This window comes from Carcharhinus amblyrhynchos, chromosome 16 (assembly GCF_965287045.1).
Source record: "Carcharhinus amblyrhynchos chromosome 16, sCarAmb.v2.hapA, whole genome shotgun sequence".
Lineage (NCBI taxonomy): Eukaryota > Metazoa > Chordata > Chondrichthyes > Carcharhiniformes > Carcharhinidae > Carcharhinus > Carcharhinus amblyrhynchos.
This window is the reverse complement of record NC_137339.1, coordinates 51,745,399-51,766,606: the sequence shown is the minus strand read 5'-3', so window position 1 is coordinate 51,766,606 and position 21,208 is coordinate 51,745,399. Positions and strand designations below refer to the sequence as shown.

The window sequence follows — 21,208 nt, the reverse complement described above, 5'->3', positions numbered from 1 at the left end:
ATATGTCACCCAAGAGGGAAAACAGATGCTAGAAACCCAAAATAAAAACAGATAATGCTGGAAAGAATTAACATAGAAGATTGCATCGTCAGAACAGAAAATCAGGAAAGGCACAAATGATATGCCTGCAAGACATGTAAAAGGGGAAAATGGAGAATACTAACACCACTGCTGTCAGGAAACAAATCAAAGAAGAGGTGTGAGAAGCTATAGAAACGAAGAGCAGGCGCTTGGGTCTGCTACCCCAGTCAATTTAATCATGGCTGTTCCTCTATTTCCACACTATGCGCTCCCCACATGCCTTGACACCTTTAGAGTCTAGAAATCTATTTCCTTCTTACATTTATTCAGTGACTTGACTCCATACCACTGTGGTGGAGAATTCCACATGCTTACCACCTTCTGAGTGAAAAAATCTCTCATCTCAGTCACAAATGGCCCACCCCATATCGTGAGATGGTCACCCCTTGTTCTTGATCCATGAGCCAGAAGAAGCAACATCCCTGCATCCAGCCTATCCTCCCCCATCAGAACTTTATACGTTTTAATTAGATCCCCTCTCATCCTTCTAAATTCCAGTGAATACAGGCCCAGGTGACCCATTCTCTCTTCATACAGCATCTCCCAGGAATCAAGATTGGTGAATCTTCGCTGTACTCACTCCGTGATCTGAAACTGTGGGAAGTTGACATAAAGGTCTGTTTCTAGGATGTCTAAACCATCAAACGGAGCACCAGGGTTCTGGTATGTCGATTCTCTGAATCCTCTGAGGACGATTCCCAATCCCTTTAAATATGTTGCCATGGTAACCGCTGAGCGCCATTTTGAGTTTGTTTGTTGGGGGTTTGTTTATGTAACAATGAGTCTGTTAGAGTTTGAATGGTGTTGCTGAGGCGCACACACACACACACAGCGCCGGCGAATACTTCCCTCCCAATCGGAAGATGTGGCCCAATGCGGCCTCCTATTAAGCGTGTGGATGTTGCTGAGGGAGAGAGGGAGCAGGTCGCAGCGGATGTGACATCAGGCCGTCCCGCTGTTTCTGGTGACGGCTCTGAGGACCCGGATTGAGCCGCGTCGCTGCTGTTTGAAAGATCCGAGAGGTGATCTCCCAGCCCCCGGCCCCGGCTCGAGTAACTCCCCTCACCTCCTGGCCTGATATACCGCCCGGAGCCCACTGCAGCACTGAACGCTCAGGCCTCCGCCAGGTTAGTGTTTTTTCACACGGGTGCTGGAGACACCTCCAGCCCACTTACTGCCGAGGTGTCTGAGTGTCCAAATACGGTCTGAAAGATTGATCTTCTGATTGATCAACAGTTGAGGATTTGCTGTTATTTTATTCACCGTCTTTTCAATGAACACTGTCGTTTTGTCCTTAATGAAACACTGCCTTGATATTCCACTCGAACTATTAGATTAGGTAAATATTGAGCCTAGCAATCTTGACAGCACAAAATGCAAAGTTTGATTTATTATTGTCAGATGTATTAGCATACAGTGAAAAGTATTGTTTCTTGCGTGCTACACAGACAGAGCATACCGTTCATAGAGAAGGAAAGGAGAGAGTAAAGAATGTGGTGTCACAGTTATAGCTAGGGTGCAGAGAAAGACCAATTTAAAGCAAGATAGGTCCATTCAAAAGTCAGACGGCAGCAGGAAAAGAAGCTGTTCTTGAGTCGGTTGGTATGTGACCTCAGAATTTTGTGTCTTTTTCCTGACATAAGAAGGTAAAGGAGAGAATGTCCAGGGTGCGTGGGGTCCTTAATTATGCTGGCTGCTTTGCCGAGGCTTTGGGAAGTGTAGACAACAGATGGAAGGCTGGTTTGTGTGATGGATTGGGCTACATTCACGACCTTTTGTAGTTTCCTGTAATCAGAGGTAGAGCAGCAGCCATAGTAAGCTGTGAGGCAGCCAGAAAGAATACTTTTTATGATGCATCTGTAAAAGTTGGTGAGTATCGTAGTTGGTATACCAAATTTCCTTGGTCTACTGAGAAAGTAGAGGCATTGGTAGGCTTTCTTAACCATAGTTAAGTTATAGGGTGGCACAGTAGCACAGTGGTTAGTACTGCTTTGCAGTTCCAGGGACCTGGGTTTGATTCCTGGATTGGGGCCACTGTCTGTGTGGAGTTTGCACATTCTCCTCGTGTCTGTGTGGGTTTCCTCTGGGTGTTCTGGTTTCCTCCCACAGTCCAAAGATGTGGGTTAGGTTGATTGGCCATGCTTAAATTGCTCCTTGGTGTTCTGAAATGCGTGAATTAGCAGGATTAGTGGGTAAACATGTAGGGATAGGGGGGTAGGGCCTGGGCGGGATAGCTGTCGGTGCAGACTCGATGGGCCAGATGGCCTCTCTTTGCACTGTAGGGTATCTGTGATCTATCTACAATAGTGTCGGTGTGGCGGGGGGAACCAGGACGAGTTGTTGGTGATTTGGACACTTAAAATCTTGAAGCTTTTGGCCCTTTCCACTTCATCCTGTTGATGTAGAGAGGGGCATGTTCTCCTCTACGCCTCCTGAAGTTGATGACAATCTCTGTCGTTTTGTTGACATTGAGGGAGAGATTATTGTCACCGCACCCGTTCACCAGATCCTCTATCCTATTCCTGTACTCTGTCTTGTCATTGTTTGAGATCCAACCCACTATGGTGCTGTTGTCAGCAAATTTGAAAATTGAGGTGGGGGGAATTTGGGGCCATGCAGTTATGTGTGTGTAAGGATTATAGTAGGGGGCTGAGAATACAGCCTTGTGGGGCACTGTGGCAACTACACAAACAAATGATCCTTATTTACAGGTGGCACAATCTTTCCTAGAATATTCCTACCGAGTAGAATGTTTGCAATGACATGGTGTTACCTATAATAACCAAACAACATTCTGACCTACAGACCGGTTTAGACATTAGCATTTCATATCACTTTGAGTTACTTAAAACATGCAGCATACAAAAAGACCATTTAGCCCATCTAAGTCCTTTTAAAAAATATTCTGGTTTCCCATTCTTGCGACCAAAGTGAATAATCTTACACTTCCACATACTATACTCCATCTACCACCTTGTCTATCTCTGCAGTCTTTTTGTGTTATTGCATCCTCAGTATTGTAAGCAAAGTGAGATACGTTACTTGCAGTCTCTTGATATCAGTATCTACTATAAATTGTACATAGCTAAGGCATGGGTCTTGTGGAACTTCACTTCCAACTTGAAAATGTCCTTTTTATTCCTATTTTCTCCTCCCGTTCTGTTAGATTAAATTCTTGTTAGGCAAGGGAATCAAAAGTTATTGGGATAGATGGGAATATAGAACTTGAAATATAAACTATTCAACCATGATCCTGTGGCATAGTGGGCTGGCTCTAGGGGCCAAATGGCCTATTTCTGCACCTATTTCCTATGTTTGTATGTGAACCAATCCAAATAAAACACATGCCATTGTGAAAATTTAATTAATCTAAGCATTAATATAAAGCAAACGTTTCTGACACTCCCATCAGAATATGAGGGAGAAAGCATCAAGATAGCTCAAAATATCTTCCGGTATTCAGATTTCATTGGTTGTATACCAATAAACATGTACTGCAAATGTTTTTATTAATTTTCAACAAGACAGCCTATTCATAGAGCAGCCAAAAGAAAATGATTGTAGAATCTGTAAATTCTGATGTGCTTGCCTGAGCATAGAAATCTACAAGATGCAAAGCTTGAGCAATTTTAACTGATGGCTGCACCCAGAGTTTGCAATACTGCATTGAGATGTCTTTAATCTTTTTGTATAGATTTTTGTAAAGGAGAGTTTATTTACACTAATGTAAGCAACTAAAATATTTTACTGAAGTGTTCAATGTTTAAGAGTATCAACAAGTTAAATTCTGAGAAGCTGTTTACTATGCCCATAGCAATGTCAGAGTTGTATGGGATGAAACAAGTGAGAGGGGTAAAAAAAGGAAGATGTGTTTCATAGTGTGGTGCGTGAAATAAAATGAAGGCTTGCATTTAAATAGCACTTTTCGCAATCTCGGGATGTCCCAAAGTACTTTTCAGCCAATAAAGTGTTTTGAAGTGTAGTCATTTTGTAAGCAAAACAGTATCCAATTTGCACACAGCAAGATCCCACAAACAACAGAATAAAGTTTATTTATTAGTTACAAGTAGGCTTACTGCAATGTAGTTACTGAAAAGGTTAATATGCAGGTACAGCAAGTAATTAGGAAGACAAATGGAATGTTGTCATTTATTACAAGAAGAATAGTTTTTGATGAAATCACATTTAGAATACCCTTACCATTTTGGTCTCCTCATTTAAGAAAGGATACAATTGCTGCGAAGCAGTTAATAGAAGATTCACTCAACTGATTCCTGGGATGAAAGGGTTATCTTGTAAGGAACAGGTTGGACATATACCCATTGGAGATTAGAAGATTGAGCGACAGTCTTATTGAAGCATGTAAGATCCTGAGGATAGATGCTGCAATAATGTTTCTCATGGGGGAATCGGACACAGTTTGGAACTCTCCCATTTAAAATTGAGGTAAGGCAAATTTCTTTCTTTGAGGTTCATTAGCCTGTGGAATTCTCTTCCCCAGAGAGCAGTGGAGGCTGGGTCATTGAATATATCTTCAGGGCTGAGTTAGATTTTTGATCAGTAAGGGAGGCAAGGATTAAGAGGAACTGACAGGAAAGGTGGAGTTCAGGCCACAATCAGGTCAGCCATGATATTATCAAATGAAGAGCTAACTGCTCTTTCTAGTTCTTGTGGTTCAACCAGGACCAAGGTGAATTAGTTCTTCCTAGAACTGTTCCTATTCTTGTGGTTCAACAAGGACCAAGCTGAATTAGAACTAAATTGAGACTTCTCAAATCAGTTTTCTTGTTGGAATGGAGGAGAGTTTCAAGCAGCTGGTCTCAGCTGGATTTGAAGTCAGATCTCAAATGAAAGGTCACTGTAGTGAGTCTAAATTTTGATTTGTGTTTTCCTAATTTGAGATATGATAGTGGTTGATCATCATTCAGGCATTATGTGGCTGCTTGTGAATGCTTTCTGACATTTCAATTTGCAAATGTAATTTAATAGCATTTATTGAAATATTTTAGCAATTGCTGAGATGACGTATAGGTTCCATCTCAAACTTCAAGATCAGTTCTGTGATACAAGAGGGCAAAAAAAGGAACCTCAGCCCCCTATGATACTCCTTATACACCTATGACTATATGGCCAAATTTCCCTCCAATTCGATTTTCAAGTTTGCTGATGATATTACCATTGCAGATCAGATCTCAAACAATTACAAAACAGAATACAGAAATGAGATAGAGAATCTGCTGAACTGATGCGGAGACAATAATCTCTCTCTCAATGTCAACAAAATGAAGGGGACAGACATCGACTTCAGGAAGCGTACTAGAGAACATGCCCCTGTCTACATCGATGGGGACAAAGTATAAATCGTTGAGAGCTTCAAGTTTTTAGGCCCCCAGATAACCAACAACCTGTCCTGGTCCCTCCATGCCAACATTATAGTAAAAAAAGCTACCAACACCTCTATTTTCTCAAAAGACTAAGGAAATTTGACACGTCAGCTACAACTCTCACCAACTTTTACAGATGCACTGTAAAAAGCACACTTTCTGAATGTATCACAGCTTGGTATGGCTCCTGCTCTGCCCAAGACCACAAGAAACCACAAAGTGTCACGAATGTAGCCCAGTCCAGCCTCCCAGCCGTTGACTCTGTCTACACTTCCCGCTGCCTCGGAAAAGCAGCCAGCATAATTAAGGACCCCATGCATCTCTCACATACTCTCTTCCACCTTCTTCCATCGGGAAAAAGATATATAAAAGTCTGAGGTCACATACCAGCCTACTCAAGAACAATAGCTTCCCTGCTGCCATCAGACTTTTGAATGGACCTACCTAGCACTAAATTGATCTTTCTCTACTCCTAGCTATGAGTGTAACGCTACATTCTGCACTCTCTCCTTTCCTTCTCTGTGAACGGTATGATTTGTCTGTATTCCATGCAATAAACAATACTTTTCACTGTATACTAATACATGTAACAATAATAAATCAAACAGTATCCAGTCGACTCCCTCCCCTCTCAGCTCTATCACTCCAGTAATTCCAAGGAAACCAAATATCCATACTTGGCTGTGCATTTGGGATAATATGCAAATGATGGCAACGATTCGGGGTCAAGTGCTTGAAAAAGCCCGTTCATCATCACTGACATCCAGAATGGCGGTGGCTAGTGGAAGACTTGAAAATTGAAATGCCCCAAAAGGTTGCACAACCAGCTACTGAGGGAAATGGCTTCCTAAAGCCGTCTTCCTCCATGCTGTTCTTGGAAGCCCAACTGCAAACGCCAGTGTTACTTCCAAGTTGATCTGCTTTGAAGCAAAGATATTGTGTCTTCATCCATGACCGCCAGGACTGAACTAAATGAAACTTTCCTGCTGCCTCTCTGTTTCTGTTTAGCTAGTTGCTTTGTAATATATCTTATCTACTGTGAATTCTAGTGTCTGATTTCGGTATTGCCAGCTTGAATTTCAATGAATAGTTATTAAGGCTGATTGTAGTGTAAGATTCTGCTGTGCATGTGCCTTTCAGCTCTGACCTCAGAACAAACATTTGGAGCCATTGACTAAGCAAGTATTTTTAAAATTCTTTTTTGTGATGTGCATACCACTGGCAAGTTCAGCATTTGTTCCCTATCCCTAATTGCCCCTGAGGAGGTAGCATTGAGCCACCACAGTGCACTTGGAGCAGGTACAATCACAGTGCTTGCTAGGAGGGGAGTTCCAGGATTTTGATGCAGTAACTGTGAAGGAACTGTCAAGATGGTGTGGCTCCTTTCTTGCTTCCTGTATTTTCAGGGTCATAAGTTGTAGGTGACCTCTTGTTCTGAAGAAGAGCCATATAGATTTGAAATGTTAACTCTGTTTTCTCTCTCCTTTTGATGCTGCTAGACCTGCAGAGGTTTTCCAGCATTTTCTGTTATTTCTGATTGCAGCATTTACAGTATTTTGCTTCTGTTATCTTGCTGTTGTTTATCAGTCATAGCTCAATCGTATGTTATTGTAAAAGAGCAAATTTCAGTAGATTAGAACTAAGTATAATTTGAAAAAAATCTGTCAATATATGTTGCAGCAAGGACTGAGTGAATCTTTGACAATATCCGTGTTTCTGAGTCAGAAGGTTGTAGGTTAAAGGTTGAACACACTTTATGCACTTGCCTTATGTTCTTTTGAGTTTGAGGGTTAAGATTGGTTGTTGAAAATGAAAATCCAGTGGGGTAGATACAGAGTAACTATCACCTCTGAAAGAATATCCAGAATAAGAGGACATAATAAAATTGGAATTACGCCAGTTAGATGTGAAGTCTGGAACCTTACCTTACCCCTTATCCTCCCTAGAAGATTGTGAATGTTAAATTTTTCAAGACTAATCAATAGATTTTTTTGTGGGGGGAGCGGTGGGCAGTGGTGTGGAGTGGAAGGATAAGTGCATAAAAGGATCAAAGATGGTTAAATAAAATTGAGGCACAAAACAGCCAGGATTGACCCAAGTGGTGAAACAGGCTTGAGGGGTTGACATACCTTTGTCCTGACATCACTTCAGATTGATGCAAGCTATGTGTCATGAACATAAATGTTTTGTTAACTTTTCTTATCTCTGGGAAGCTATGACTATCAAAAGAGAAAATTTACCTCCTTTGCTTACTATCCAAGGTGCAAAACAGTCATTCCAGCTTAAGCAGTGTTTCACTTGCAACTCTTTTAATTTGATATATTGCTTTTGCTGCTCCCAATCTGGTCTCCTCTATATCAGAGACACCAAGCGTAGACTTTGTGATCGCTCTGGGCTGTGCACAATCCGGACCCTGACCTTCCGGTTGCTTGCCATTTTAACACACGATCCTGCTCTTTTGCCCACATGTCTGTCCTTGGCTGCTGCAAAGTAAGAAGTCTCACAACACCAGGTTAGAGTCCAACCAATTTATTTGATAGTAATCTCACAAGCTTTCGGAAACGGTGTTCCTTCGTCAGGTGCGTGGGAGGTTCCACACACCTGATGAAGGAACACCGTCTCCAAAAGCTTGTGAGATTACTATCAAGTAAATTGGTTGGACTCTAACCTGGTGTTTGTGAGACTTCTTACTGTGTTTACCCCAGTCCAACGCCAGCATCGCTACATCATTGCTGCAGTGTTCCAGTGAAGCTCAACGCAAACTGGAGGAACAGCATCTCATCTACCAGCTAGGCACTTTGCAGCCTTCCGGTCTCGATGTCAATTTCAAGAACTTCTGATGATATGCTCTACCCCACTTCGACCCCTTTGTTTTCATTCTATTTTATTTAATTTTTTACTGTCCTCTACCTTTTATTTCTTTATTGACTTTCTTCATTTTTCTTCCCCCTCCCCTCTTTCCCCCTACTTTATCCCCCTGCTCTTCCCTTTTCTAAAATTTTATCTCTGTCCCCTCCCCCCCCCCAACATCTTCATCTGTCACAGCTTACAGCTTCTCTGCCATTTGGCCATTCGCACCCTTTCTCTCAGTGGATAGCCATTAGTGGTTTTTTTCCCTGGTTACTGTGGCAATGACTCCCCTTTCATTCCCTCACCCTGCAGTATAAATATCTCCCACTTTCTATACCTTTTAGCTTTGACAAAGGATCATCTGGACTCGAAATGTCAGCTCTTTTCTCTCCTTACAGATACTGCTAGACCTGCTGAGATTTTCCAGCATTTTCTCTTTTGGTTTCAGATTCCAGCAGTAGTTTGCCTTTAGCTTTGACTATCATACTGGCACGTGAATTATATCTGGTAATGTTGACTTGCCATCTGAAAACTTTTGTTTCTCTTTTTTTCTCAGGTGTTCTAAGCATATCTGTTCTGGACTCTGGGGCCCCAGTGTTTCTGATCTTTCTCCTGGCACTTTGCCCCAGCGAGCACCATGCTCCCGATAACTAAAGACTGAGAGTGGTTGTTCTCACTGCTGGTTGCAATTTGCAAGGTGTTCCATGGGAATGGCTGGGCACTTCCGCAGCTATGTATGGGATCCCGTTCTCATCATATCCCAGATTATCCTGATGCAGTGCATCTATTACAGTTTCCTCGGCATTTGGTTGGCTGTGGTGGACAGCCTGGTGCAGAACAGTCGCTCACTTGATCAAGTGTTTAGTTATGAGGTAAGTAAAATTAAAGTTTTGTGCTGTGTGCTTTTTCTTGCAGCAGCATCTCCTATCTCTGCAGATTGAAACATGGTGAATGTATCCTATTTTCTGGGAGGAAGATGAAATGAACCCTGCAAGGTATATGTTGTTTGTTGTAGGAAGGTATTCATTGTTTAAAAAAAGAGCATGTTGCAGGCTTCACAGTCTGCTTCAGATTACAGTCAATTGAGCTGCCAGTAGCAGCTTCTGAACATCTCTCTGCATTTATCATCTGATGGGAGACACTATCAACATCTATTTATATACCAATTGTGAATGCCAGCATCTCTACAAATATCAAATTTATGATTGTAATGATGACTTGAGGCACATTCCAATTGGCAAAAAGCTACTTATCCTTTTTGATTTCAGTGCACGAGTTGAGTTGGAAAGAAATTTATGGCCAGCATGGCTCGATCATCATGAGATGGGCAAGATCGGTGGCAATGGTTTGTTTCAACTTTTAAGCCCTGAACGAACTCTGTATCACCAGCACTTTCTTTTGGGGCAACTTGGCTACAAAGACACATGGATTATCGCTCCCATACCTGTAATATGTTCTTCCTCACGAGCAGTATCAGGAAACCTTGGATATGGAATAAGATGTCACACCTTCTCCCTGAATTACTCTAAATAACACCCAACTGAAAGTGGTTAGCAAATTCTGTTACCTTAGATCCACAGTGACAGACAATCTGTCTTTGATCCAAAACTTGACAAACTTACATACTACCAAATCACAGCTTTCAAAATGTGTGTAGAATAGCATCAAGTTGGCTCTTGGTTTGTGAGGCCTGTGTTTTCAGTACACAAGTATTGTACTTGTATTGGCTGCGAATGACAGGCGGCTTTCACCCTTTGCTGTTTATGGTGCATTCTGGGTATCTAATCAAAGGACAAAATCACAAATGCCTCCCAAAGATCCTGATATATTGATATTAGCCAAGCAGAGATAATTTTGCTCACTCGGGCAAATTCACAGGATGGAAAACAATTACATACCCAAGAACTTTGAGTGAAGAGGTAACTGAACCTGGAAGACCGTAGGACGCCCAAAGTTCTGCTCCAGGAATGCTCGCAAGCATCAGTTTTTCACACCTAAGTAACATGAGCTGACGATGGAAGGAAATGGTGATATCACTGGTGGGCCAGTGTGTGCCACCATGACAATCAGTGGCTACATGGTGAGGCATAGTGGTATTTTCGTTGGACTAGTAATCCAGAGACCCAGGATAATGCTATGCAGAGCAGAGTTCAAATCCCATCACAACAGATGGTAAAATTTGAATTTAATTTAAAAAGTCATTAAATAATGACTATTATTATGTTGTCAATTATCATAAAACCCATCTGGTTCACTAATGTTCCGTAGGGAAGGAAATCAGTTGTCCTTACCTGGTCTGACCACATGTGACTCCAGACCCACAGTGATGTACAAAGAACAGTACAGCACAGGAATAGGCCCTCCAAGCCTGCGCTGATCACGTTGTCCCATCTAGACCAGTTACCTGTATCTCTCTATTCTCTGCCTGTTCGTGTGTCTATCCAGATAAGTCTTAAATGTCGCTAATGTCCTTGCCTCAACCACCTCACTTGGCACTGTATTCCAGGCCACCACCACCATCCTCTGTGTAAAATGACCTCCCCTCTGCACATTTCCATTGAACTCTTATCTTGAGCTTGAACTTTGCCCCCTTGTACTTGTCATTTCTGACCTAGGAAAAAGCTTCCAGCTGTATATAGATACTTCCAACTGTATCTAAACTTCTCAAAATTTTATAAACTTTTATCAGTCCCTCAGCCACCATCTTTCCAGGGAGAACAATCCCAGTTTATTAAATCTCTCCTCATAGCTAATACCCTCCATATCAAGCAACATCCCGAGAAAACCTTTTGTGTACTCTCTCTAAAGCCACCACATTCTTCTGGTAGTGTGGCGACCAGAATTGGACACAGTATTCCAAATGTGGCTGAACCAATGTTTTATATAACTAACATAATTTGCCAACTTTTATACTTGATGCCTTGTCTGTTGAAGACTAGCATAGTAAAAAGTCTGACAACACCAGGTTTTAGTCCAACCTATTTATTTGATAATATACTCGCAAGCTTTCGAGGGGTTACCCTCTTCGTCAGGTGAATGGAGAGTTCACCTGACGAAGAGGGTAACCCCTCGAAAGCTTGCGAGTATATTATCAAATAAATAGGTTGGACTAAAACCTGGTGTTGTCAGACTTTTTACTGTGTTTACGCCAGTCCAACGCCGGCATACCCACATCATGAAGACTAGCATGCCACATGCTTTCTTCATTTCCTTTTCCACATATAGCGCCACTTTTAAGGATCTGTGGACCTGCACAGTGTCTTTGTGCGTCTATGCTCCTGATGGTTCTGCCATTTGTTTTATAGCACCCACTGAATTGTGTCTACCAAAAAAATGCATCACCTTGCATTTGTTCGGATTAAATTCCATCTGTCATTTCTTAGCCCAATTTTCCAATCTGTATCCTGCTGTATTTTCTGACAATCTTCATTACTATCCACAACTCCAGCAATCCTAGTATCATCTGTAAATTTGTTCATCAGAGCAGCTACGTTTTCTCCAAGTTATTTATATATTACAAACAGCAGAGGTCCCAGCTGAACACCACTAGTTACAGATCTCCATTCAGAGAAACACCCTTCCACTGCTACCCTCTGTTTTCTATAGCCAAGCCAGTTCTGAATCCATCTAGCTAGTTCACCCCTGATCCCATGTAATTGAATCTTTTGCACCAGCCTGCCATGAGGGGCTTTGTCAAATGCTTTACTGAAGTCCGTGTAGGCAACATCCACAGCCCTTTCCTCATCAATAATTTTTGTCACCTCCTCAAAAAAACTCAAATTAGTGAGACATGACCCCCCTCTCATATAAAACCAGGCTGTCTGATGTAGAAATAATAGTGCTTTTGTCATGGGAGACTTTAATTTTCCTTATATTGACTGTAAATCCCTTAGGGCTAAGGGTCCGGATGGTGAGAAATTTGTTAAGTGTGTCCAGGGAGGCTTTTTGGAACAATATGTCTGACTAGAGAGAGGGGCTATGCTGGACTTAGTACTAGGGAGTGAGCCCGGCCAGGTCAAAGTTGCAGTGGGGGAAAATGTGGCAACAATAACCACAATTCGGTAAGCTTTTGGATATTCATGGAAAAGGATGAGTGTTATCCTTAGGTTAAGGTGCTAAATTGGGGGAGGGCTAACTACAACTAGATTAGGCAGAATTTTGAGGCTGCTGTTTGGGAGGGACCATTTGAGGGTAAATCCAAATTTGGCATGTGGGAGTCTTTTCAGAAGCAGTTGATCAGAGTGCAGGACAGGCAAGTGCCTGTGAAAAGGAAGGACGGGAAAAGCAGGATTTCGGAACCATGAATGGCCAGGGAAATTGCAAGTCTAGTCAAAAAGGAAAAGGATGCACACGTCTATTAGACGCCCTGCAATTTAATCTCTTGTCTCCCTCAGTATTCTAGGATAGATGCCATCTGGCCCTGGGGATTTGTCTACCTTAATGCTTTTTAATACACCTAACACCATTCAGTTCCAAATGTGTACACATCCTATCCCTAAGAATCTTCTCCAACAATTCCACTATCGCTGACATCAAGCTAACTGGTCTATTACTACCCGGATTACGCTCCTTAAATAATGGGACAACACTGGCTATCCTTCAATTCTCTGGGACCTCAGCTGTGCCCATGAGGAAACAAAGATTTCAGTTAGAGGCCCAGCAATTTAATCTCTTGTCTCCCTCAGTAAATTGGGATAGATGCCATCTGGCCCTGGGGATTTATCTACCTTAATGCTTTTTAACACTTCCTCCCTCGTAATGATGACTTGTTCAAAAGGGTTTACATATCCCTCTGAGACACCACCGATCAACATGTCCCTCTCTTTTGTGAATAGTGATGCAAAGTACTTATTAAGGATCTCGCCCACTTCCTTTGGTTCAACACATAATTTCCTCTTTTGCCCTTGAGTGGACCAACTCTCTCTCTAGCTACCCTCTTGTTCCTAATATATGTATAAAATGCCATGGAATTCTCCTTAATCCTATTTGCCAAGGACATTTAGCCCTTTGATCCCTGTCTGAGCTCTTTTCTGCTTTCCTTGTATTCTTCAAGTGCTTCATCTGTTTTTTGTTACCTAGACCAAAAGTGAGTACTTTGCATCAGTATTCACAAAAAAGGACATGTTGATTGGTGATGTCTCAGAGGAATATGTAACCCCTGAGAACAAGTCATCATTGCAAGGAAGGAAGTGTTAGGTGTATTAAAAAGCATTAAGGTAGACAAATCCCCAGGGCCAGATGGCATCTATCCTAGAATACTGAGGGAGACAAGAGATTAAATTGCAGGGCGTCTAATAGACGTGCGCATCCTTTTCCTTTTTGACTAGACTTGCAATTTCCCTGGCCATTCATGGTTCTGAAATCCTGCCTTTCCCGTCCTTCCTTTTCACAGGCACTTGCCTGTCCTGCACGCTGATCAACTGCTTCTGAAAAGACTCCCACATGCCAAATTTGGATTTACCCTCAAATGGTCCCTCCCAAACAGCAGCCTGAAAATTCTGCCTAATCTAGTTGTAGTTAGCCTTCTCCCAATTTAGCACCTTAACCTAAGGATAACACTCATCCTTTTCCATGAATATCCAAAAGCTTACCGAATTGTGGTTATTGTTGCCACATTTTCCCCCACTGCAACTTTGACCTGGCCGGGCTCACTCCCTAGTACTAAGTCCAGCATAGCCCCTCTCTCTAGTCAGACATATTGTTCCAAAAAACCTCCCTGGACACACTTAACAAATTTTCTCACCATCCGGACCCTTAGCCCTAAGGGATTTATAGTCAATATAAGGAAAATTAAAGTCTCCCATGACAAAAACACTATTATTTCTACATCTGTCCAGAATCTGCTTACGTATCTATACTTCAACTTCTCGTGGGCCGTTTGGAGGGCTGTAGTACACCTCCATCATAGTGACTGCCCCTCCCTGTTTCTGAGCTCTATCCACAGTGTCTCATCATATGATTCTTCCAAGGTGTACAGCAGTAATATGTTCTCTAACCAATATTATAATCCCCCCAACTCTTTTACCTTTCCCTCTGTCTTACCTAAAACACCAGAATACTTAGCTGCCAGTCCTGCCCCTTTTTTAGCCAAGTCTCTGTTACCACAACCACATCCGGGTTTTGCGCATGAATCAAGGCCCTTAAGTTCATTTGTATTATTTGTTATAGTCCCTTCATTAAAGCATGCACCCCAGGCCTCCAGTTTTGGTTTTTGTTCCAGGATTGTTTGAGACAAAACAAAAAATTTGACCCCATGGTTTCCAAATAAATACATTTCATTTTTACTACTAAAATAAGCAAAATAGTGCGGGTGTTGGAATCTGGAACGAAAACAGAGGATGTCGGAAAAACCCAGCAGGTCTTGCAGTATCTGTAAGGAAAGAAAGCTGCCAGAACTGCTGAGATTTTCTGGCATCCTCTGATCTTGCTTCATATTTTCTCTCCTGGCTACTGAGACAATATTGTCAGGTGGCTTCCTAGATGATGTTCAATTCATCAAAATGATGAGAAAGAAACTTCTGTAAATTGGAAAATTGCACAAGTCTAGCGACAGATGTTGTTTTTCTTTTGTGGACAGTTTTGGACCAGATGCAGTCTTTTCATTAATGGGCCATCTGATTATTTCCAAAATGTAACTATAATTTTAATATGGTTTTTGACAGTAATCTTTCTGCTTCCCATAGAAATTGTTGACCAATGCCATTAAGACGTTTAATGATTTTTTTTTATCAACAGTAAAGCAAACATCAGAACTCTAGCTGTTATCCCTCCCCTGCCCCTTCATTTACTTTGTGAAAGGTGATAGCTGCCCTGTGGGGAACAGATGTAACGGCAGAATGGGAACTTTAGTTCTGAGCTGCCATTCAGTCTGGGATGTGGGGAGGGTTGCATTATAATCTATAATGTCAAAATATATCAACTTTGGGAGGCTAAGTTGTACTTCAGATTATTTTTTTAAATAAAGGCTTTTTTTTGTTTTTTTCCTAAACTGTGAACTCACTAACTCTTTGCAATCTACACGTTTCTGTTACCAGATGGTAACTGGTTTACATCTACATTTTAAGTGGGATATCTGTAGATTTGGTTACCTCTAGGTCTTAACAAAGAACAACACAGCACAGGAAACAGGCCCTTCAGCCCTACAAGCCCGTGCCGCCCATTTTAACATTCACTGAGTGCCTCATTCCAATCTTCCTCCTACCTATGACTTTTGTCTACGCCTCTTGGACTGCACAACAAAGGTGTCCAAAGCTCTTGTTCCTGCATTTTCTATTTAAAACTGTGGTCAAGGGCAACAAAGGGACAAAACTTCCCCTGTGCTTGACTACTTACCGGTTTTTTTTTAAATCACCATTTTGTCATTCGGCCTTTACTGTCATAATTTTCCAACTTGGATTAGTCTGCACTATTGCATTCAGCACTGATCCATAGCACACCAGATTGAATTGTGTCACCAGGAAGGAAGGTAGCACTGAATTTTGAGTACCATACATATTGGGAAGAAGCACTGTACATACCCACATTTCCCATTGCAGTGTAATTTAATGAATTCCATGTCGAAACAGGTTTTAAGATAGATAATTGACCTGTTTCTTTAAATTCAAACCTCTTGAACTGTGAAACCAGCAACAAATTCTTGAATGTGGAAGTGAGCTGATACTTGCTGCCTACTTGTGGTGTATTGGAAAGTACCTGGTTAGAGGCTTGGTCTTTATAGGTCTTGGTTTTAATTTTCTGTTTATATTAACCCAGTTTGTTTGTGATTTAGGTGCTGGGATTTTCCACAGCTCAGGGGAGGTTGTCGATGATGGCATTTATCCTCAATTCACTCACGTGGTGAGTACATACACAGATTAGAAGTGTTCAGAGAAAAACAGACCAAATAACAATGTATATGGAGTGTTTCAGTTAAGATCTTGGTAGTGACTTACTAATATCATCTAAAAGATATCAATTGGATTATATGAAAAGGACTGAATCTTATCTCCTTTATTTAATTTCTAAATTATTCCACGACTGTTGCTTGATTGAATTCCTCATGATGGCATTGTATCACAGAATGTTTACAGAACAGAAGGAGGCCATTCAACCTGCTGTGTCTGCGCCAGAGTTCCGTAGAGCAATTTACCCAGTACCACTCCTATATGTTTTATGAGAACAAAGTCACCAAAGGATTAAAAGTAATCTGTTCACTTGAATTGCCATTTAAACATAGATTTAAACAGGACACCTGTAGAAATGGTGAGAGCTCTGTTTTTCTCTTTATACACATACCATTTCCAATTTAGGAAAGTTTCCAACCAGCAAAAATATAAAATAATGTAAAATAATACTTTTTTTATTCATCTTGGGATCTAAGCACCTCTGACAAGACCAGCATTTATTGCCCCTACCACATTACCCTCGAGTAGTTGGTGCTGAGCCATCTATATCAGAGTGGCTTGCTTGGCCTTTTTACAGGACATTTAAAAGTCAACCACATTGTTGTGACTCTGGAGTCACATGTAGGCAGGACCAAGTATGGATGGCAGATTTCCTATTCTGAAGGACATTGCTTTTTTGGCAATTCAGTGGTTTCACAGTCATTATTAATGAGATTAGCATTTTATTCCAGATTCATTAAATTCTTCAGCAGTTGTGGTGGGATCTGAACTCAAGACTCCAGTGCATTAATCCAGGCCTCTGGATTACTAATCCTGTAACATGACACTATAGACTACTGTCCATCGATCTGTTGAGAATGTCTTCATGAAATCTATGTTGCCCCACTCTGAGATTCTTAAGAGCTAAGAAGAGAATAATGATGGGCTCGTTTAAAAACAACTGTCTTTCCACCCTCAGATTCTGGATTTGAAACCAGCTCAGATTTGTGTACTGAGATAGCCTTCCTCTTCTTTCAGACTTCAGGAATCCTACATTAAATTAATTTAGCCAGTGACCGTACAGTTCCTAGTGAGTGGAAACAATCCATAACACAAATGAACTGAATTTGATAGTAAGTTGGCAGTTTGTCAAAGGGCCCATAGGATACTAGAAAATGATACACTCATGCAGTACAGGGAACTTCCTGGAGGTTGCAATTTTGGTGCAACACTCCATGTGAGCTAGGTGTACGATTTAGGCAATGGGCGCCTAAGATGGAAAGTGCCCATTTCTTAGACCCAATGAGCATAACCCAGCAGAGAATTAAGGTCCTTTTGCACTAACACAACACATTTCATCTCTTCAGGACGTGCCAGAACGTATTACAGCTTATGAACTAGTTTTGTAGTGTAATGCTGCAATTTGCTCACACCTAGCTCCCATAGCAAATAAGCAGTGAGCAATATGATACTGACCAAACAATTTGTTTCATTTGATGCTGATTGAGTTGAACGTATCAAATAAATCAGTTGGACTTAAACCTGGTGTTGTCAGACTTCTTACTGTGTTTACCCCAGACCAACGCCGGCATCTCAACATCATGAGTTGAACGAGACAGGAAACCCCCAAACCCCATCTTGCTGTTCTTTAAAATAGTGTCATCAGATCTTTTACACCCAACCAAAAGGGCGCACCTAGATTTGATGTTTCATCTGAAAAGAAAGCACCTATGACAGTGTAGAACTCCCTCAGTACTGCACTGGAGTGTCAATGTATACTAAAAGCTCAAGTCTCTGGAGTGGGAAAATTCTGAAGTATATTCCAGTCTGTTGTGTGTAAATAGTGCATCTAATGACCTTTTTTCCTTGTTTCCTTCACAGTGCACTTGGATTGTGGTATTTTATCCGAAGAGGGAAGCAATGTCTGGATTTTACTGTGACCATCCATATCTTCCACTTTATAGGCTGCTGGATCTACAACTTACACTTTCCCACAGCACTGAGCTGGTGGCTCGTGAACATTGTGTGCATTGCACTGATGGCCGTGATAGGGGAGTACTTGTGCATGCGGACAGAACTGAGGGCCATCCCTGTGAACACTGGGCCCAAATCTAACCTGTGACACATTGTGCGGAGTCATGTGCTTCTTGAGCATTCAGCACCTTGGATTTGTCCAATCGTGAATGAAACTGCCCAACGACCAGTGTTAAAAGAGATTGTAACATTAAATATTTTATTTCAATGTTCGCAAGACTTTTGTGCACCGAATACAACAAACTCAAATTCTTATTTTGGTCAGCATATATAACCTGATATGTAAAGTGAAAATGGTTTGCACACTGCATTTTTTTTCTAAATAAGCCTTTCTGAGCATGTATCTGTGTTCATAATCTGGATGTAGTTTGGTTAGCAGAGAGTTGAAGGTTGGTATCAGAGTTCACACAAAGATAGTTGTGGTTTTATAAACTTAAGCCGGATATAGATTGAATCAGATTTTCAGATTTGCTGAGAGTGCAGCATGGTGAAATTATTGCAGAAGTCTGCTTTTACAACTCATTAATGGAGAGACCCCATTGTCCAGCATGCCTGCCCAGTATCTTCACTCCTTTTATAAACAAGCTGCAATGTTCCCAAATTGTACCCTGATTTTGTTTCTTTTCTTAATCTAAGTGCCCTTCAAATTAGGACATAAAACCTTTATTCACACTGAGCACCTTTTAAACTTGAAATCTACGTCTCAAACTATCCATTCAACACTTAGAAAGGTAAGGAATACTTTAAGTCATCAAGTGAGAGACCCTGAAACCTATTGTAACACTGGCATTGCACAATTTCCACTGATTTTAAGCAAAGATCAAGTTCCTTTTGTTTTGATATTGAGATATATCTGCTGATTGGTGTAAAATAGTTTAGTAACAAAATGGCAAAAGCACTTTGAAGCTAAAGGCTGGTCCTAGACCTGAGAACTGACTTGTGGCCACAATCCATGACCCTTGTACCATGTTTTATTGGCAGGGTACACAGCTTAATCTTTATTTTGTTTAAAAGTCACTGAGGAATAAACCTATTGCAGTGCTTAAAGTGTTTTAGTTCTTGATTCAAATCAACTCTTTTGAAAGATCCTGACATGTTTCTGTATACCAGCTCCATCACCACCGTTTTCCACTCTCCCCATTTCAGTTTTCACTTCTCGAGGCAATGATTGTTGCTGGGTTTCAGTTTGGATATCTGCAATCCTCCAGTATCTTTGTCACATTCATGATACAGATCTAGACAACATTAAATGCTTGTCCTAGCAAACTTCTGCCTGATCAGTAATAGAATTGTAAACAAGCTCCATGTAATTAAATTGCTGGCAAATCAAATAAGAGTCATAATCACTTCAGTTATCTAAGGCCAAATTGTGATTAACCAACTTGCTTGAATGTTTTGATGAGATGACAGGGTTGATCCAACATCCTCGCCTTGAGAGTCCACCTTTGCCCGGTTCAGAAATACTGCCTTACTGGCTGGCAAATTACCAAGAGCTGGATGCCAAGGTAACCGCTTGCCTGAATCACTAGACAGCTCTAAGTGCTGTCTTACAGGGCTCGAGTTCTTGTCATAAACCAACTGATAGCCTCCATGCTGTGGTACCAACTGGTCATTTTGACTCCCACCCCTGATTTTGTCACAAACTCCTCAGTTCTTCTGGGACAAAAGACTGCACTGGGTTGCTTCTGAGGTTCCGAATTTCCCCCTTAAAGTAGCTGGTTAGGCACAGGTGTGCCTTTGCATCCAGGTAGCGAACTTCTGCCTTCAGATCCTGCAGTGACACATTTCCATTGAGCCCTCTCCTTGATGGTGTACTTGGCAAAGTATTTCTTCCACCAGATGCACAGCCTGAACTATGACGTGCAGCTCCTGTTTAAGGATCTGAGGGCTCTTCTGAGCTTCTTGCAGGTGTTCCCTACCTTTTACCAGGAGCTCCCAAAGCCTGGGACATGGTCATTACAAGTAGCAACTCTGTCCCATCTTGAGTAGCGGTTGTCATCAGGGAGCTGCTGCCCAGGAATCCGCTCCTCTGTTAACTCCATTTCCAATGGAAGTGAATTTTGATGTATTAAGTTTCCTTTTACACTTTTTTGTTTTGGGTGGTTCCCCCCTCCCCACATTTTAATAAGGGGCTACCCTCCTTGCCTTATCCCTTAGTTTGCTTGCTTTATCTTAATTGTTTTCACCAAAAAGACAGAGGGTTAATGAGAGCAATGCTGTGGAAGTGGTGTACGTGGACTTTTAAGACATTTGTTACAGAGCCGCACAACAGACTTGTGAGCAAAGTTATGACTTTTGGAACATAAACAGTAGCAACACATACAAAATTGGCTGAGTGACAGGAAACAGGATAGTGTTTAATGATTTTTTTTCAGATTAGAGGAATGTTTGTAGTGGAGGACCCTAAGGGTTGTGTTAAGACCCTTGCTCTTCCCAATGTATATTAATGACCAAGAGCTTGGTGTGCACTGCACAACTTCAAAATTTGTGGGTCATACAAAACCTGGAAGCTTTGTGGACTGAGAATGGTGGGAGAGCTTCAAAAGGGCATAGATAAGTTGTGGAATAAGTGGACAATTGGCAAGCAAAACTTAATGTAGAGTAATGTGAAATGATTCATTTTGGTAAGAAGAATATGAGCAACAATATAAAATAAAGGGCACAATTGTAAAATGGGTACAGAACAGAGGCACCATGATATATATGTTTGTAAATCATTGAAAGCAGTAGGATTGCTTAAAAAATTAATAAACCAGTCTCTTAGGCTTTATTAACAGGGTCACAATACAAAAACAAAGAGGTTATGTTAAACTTGATGAAGGGTCATCTGGACTCAAAATGTCAGCTGTTTTTTCTTCTTACAGATGCTGCCAGACCTGCTGAGATATTCCAGCATTTTCTCTTTTGGTTTCAGATTCCAGCATCTGCAGTAATTTGCTTTTATCCAGGGATGAGAAACTTAAGTTATGTAGATAAAATGGAGAGGTTGGGCCTGTT

At 41.4% G+C, this 21,208-nt stretch overlaps 2 protein-coding genes across 2 annotated transcripts in view; both read left to right on the top strand.

Moving 5' to 3' along the window:
• ctsz (cathepsin Z) overlaps positions 1-21,208 on the top strand; it is a 471,849-nt gene that overhangs the window by 393,706 nt on the left and 56,935 nt on the right. The window lies entirely within an intron of this gene.
• Positions 1,078-19,258, top strand: sys1 (SYS1 golgi trafficking protein). Its single transcript, XM_080205088.1, has 4 exons — positions 1,078-1,208; positions 8,872-9,187; positions 16,084-16,151; positions 18,059-19,258. Exons 2-4 carry the CDS (start codon positions 9,020-9,022, stop codon positions 18,297-18,299), a joined length of 477 nt encoding a protein of 158 aa, XP_080061214.1. The 5' UTR covers positions 1,078-1,208; positions 8,872-9,019; the 3' UTR covers positions 18,300-19,258.

Bases quoted from the DNA above. Each gene is read 5' to 3' on its own strand.
- sys1 (XM_080205088.1), top strand. From the start codon at position 9,020: ATGGGAATGGCTGGGCACTTCCGCAGCTATGTATGGGATCCCGTTCTC. The intron at 9,188-16,083 runs GTAAGTAAAATT...TTTGTGATTTAG, and splicing joins ATCAAGTGTTTAGTTATGAG to GTGCTGGGATTTTCCACAGC. The intron at 16,152-18,058 runs GTGAGTACATAC...TTTCCTTCACAG, and splicing joins ATCCTCAATTCACTCACGTG to TGCACTTGGATTGTGGTATT.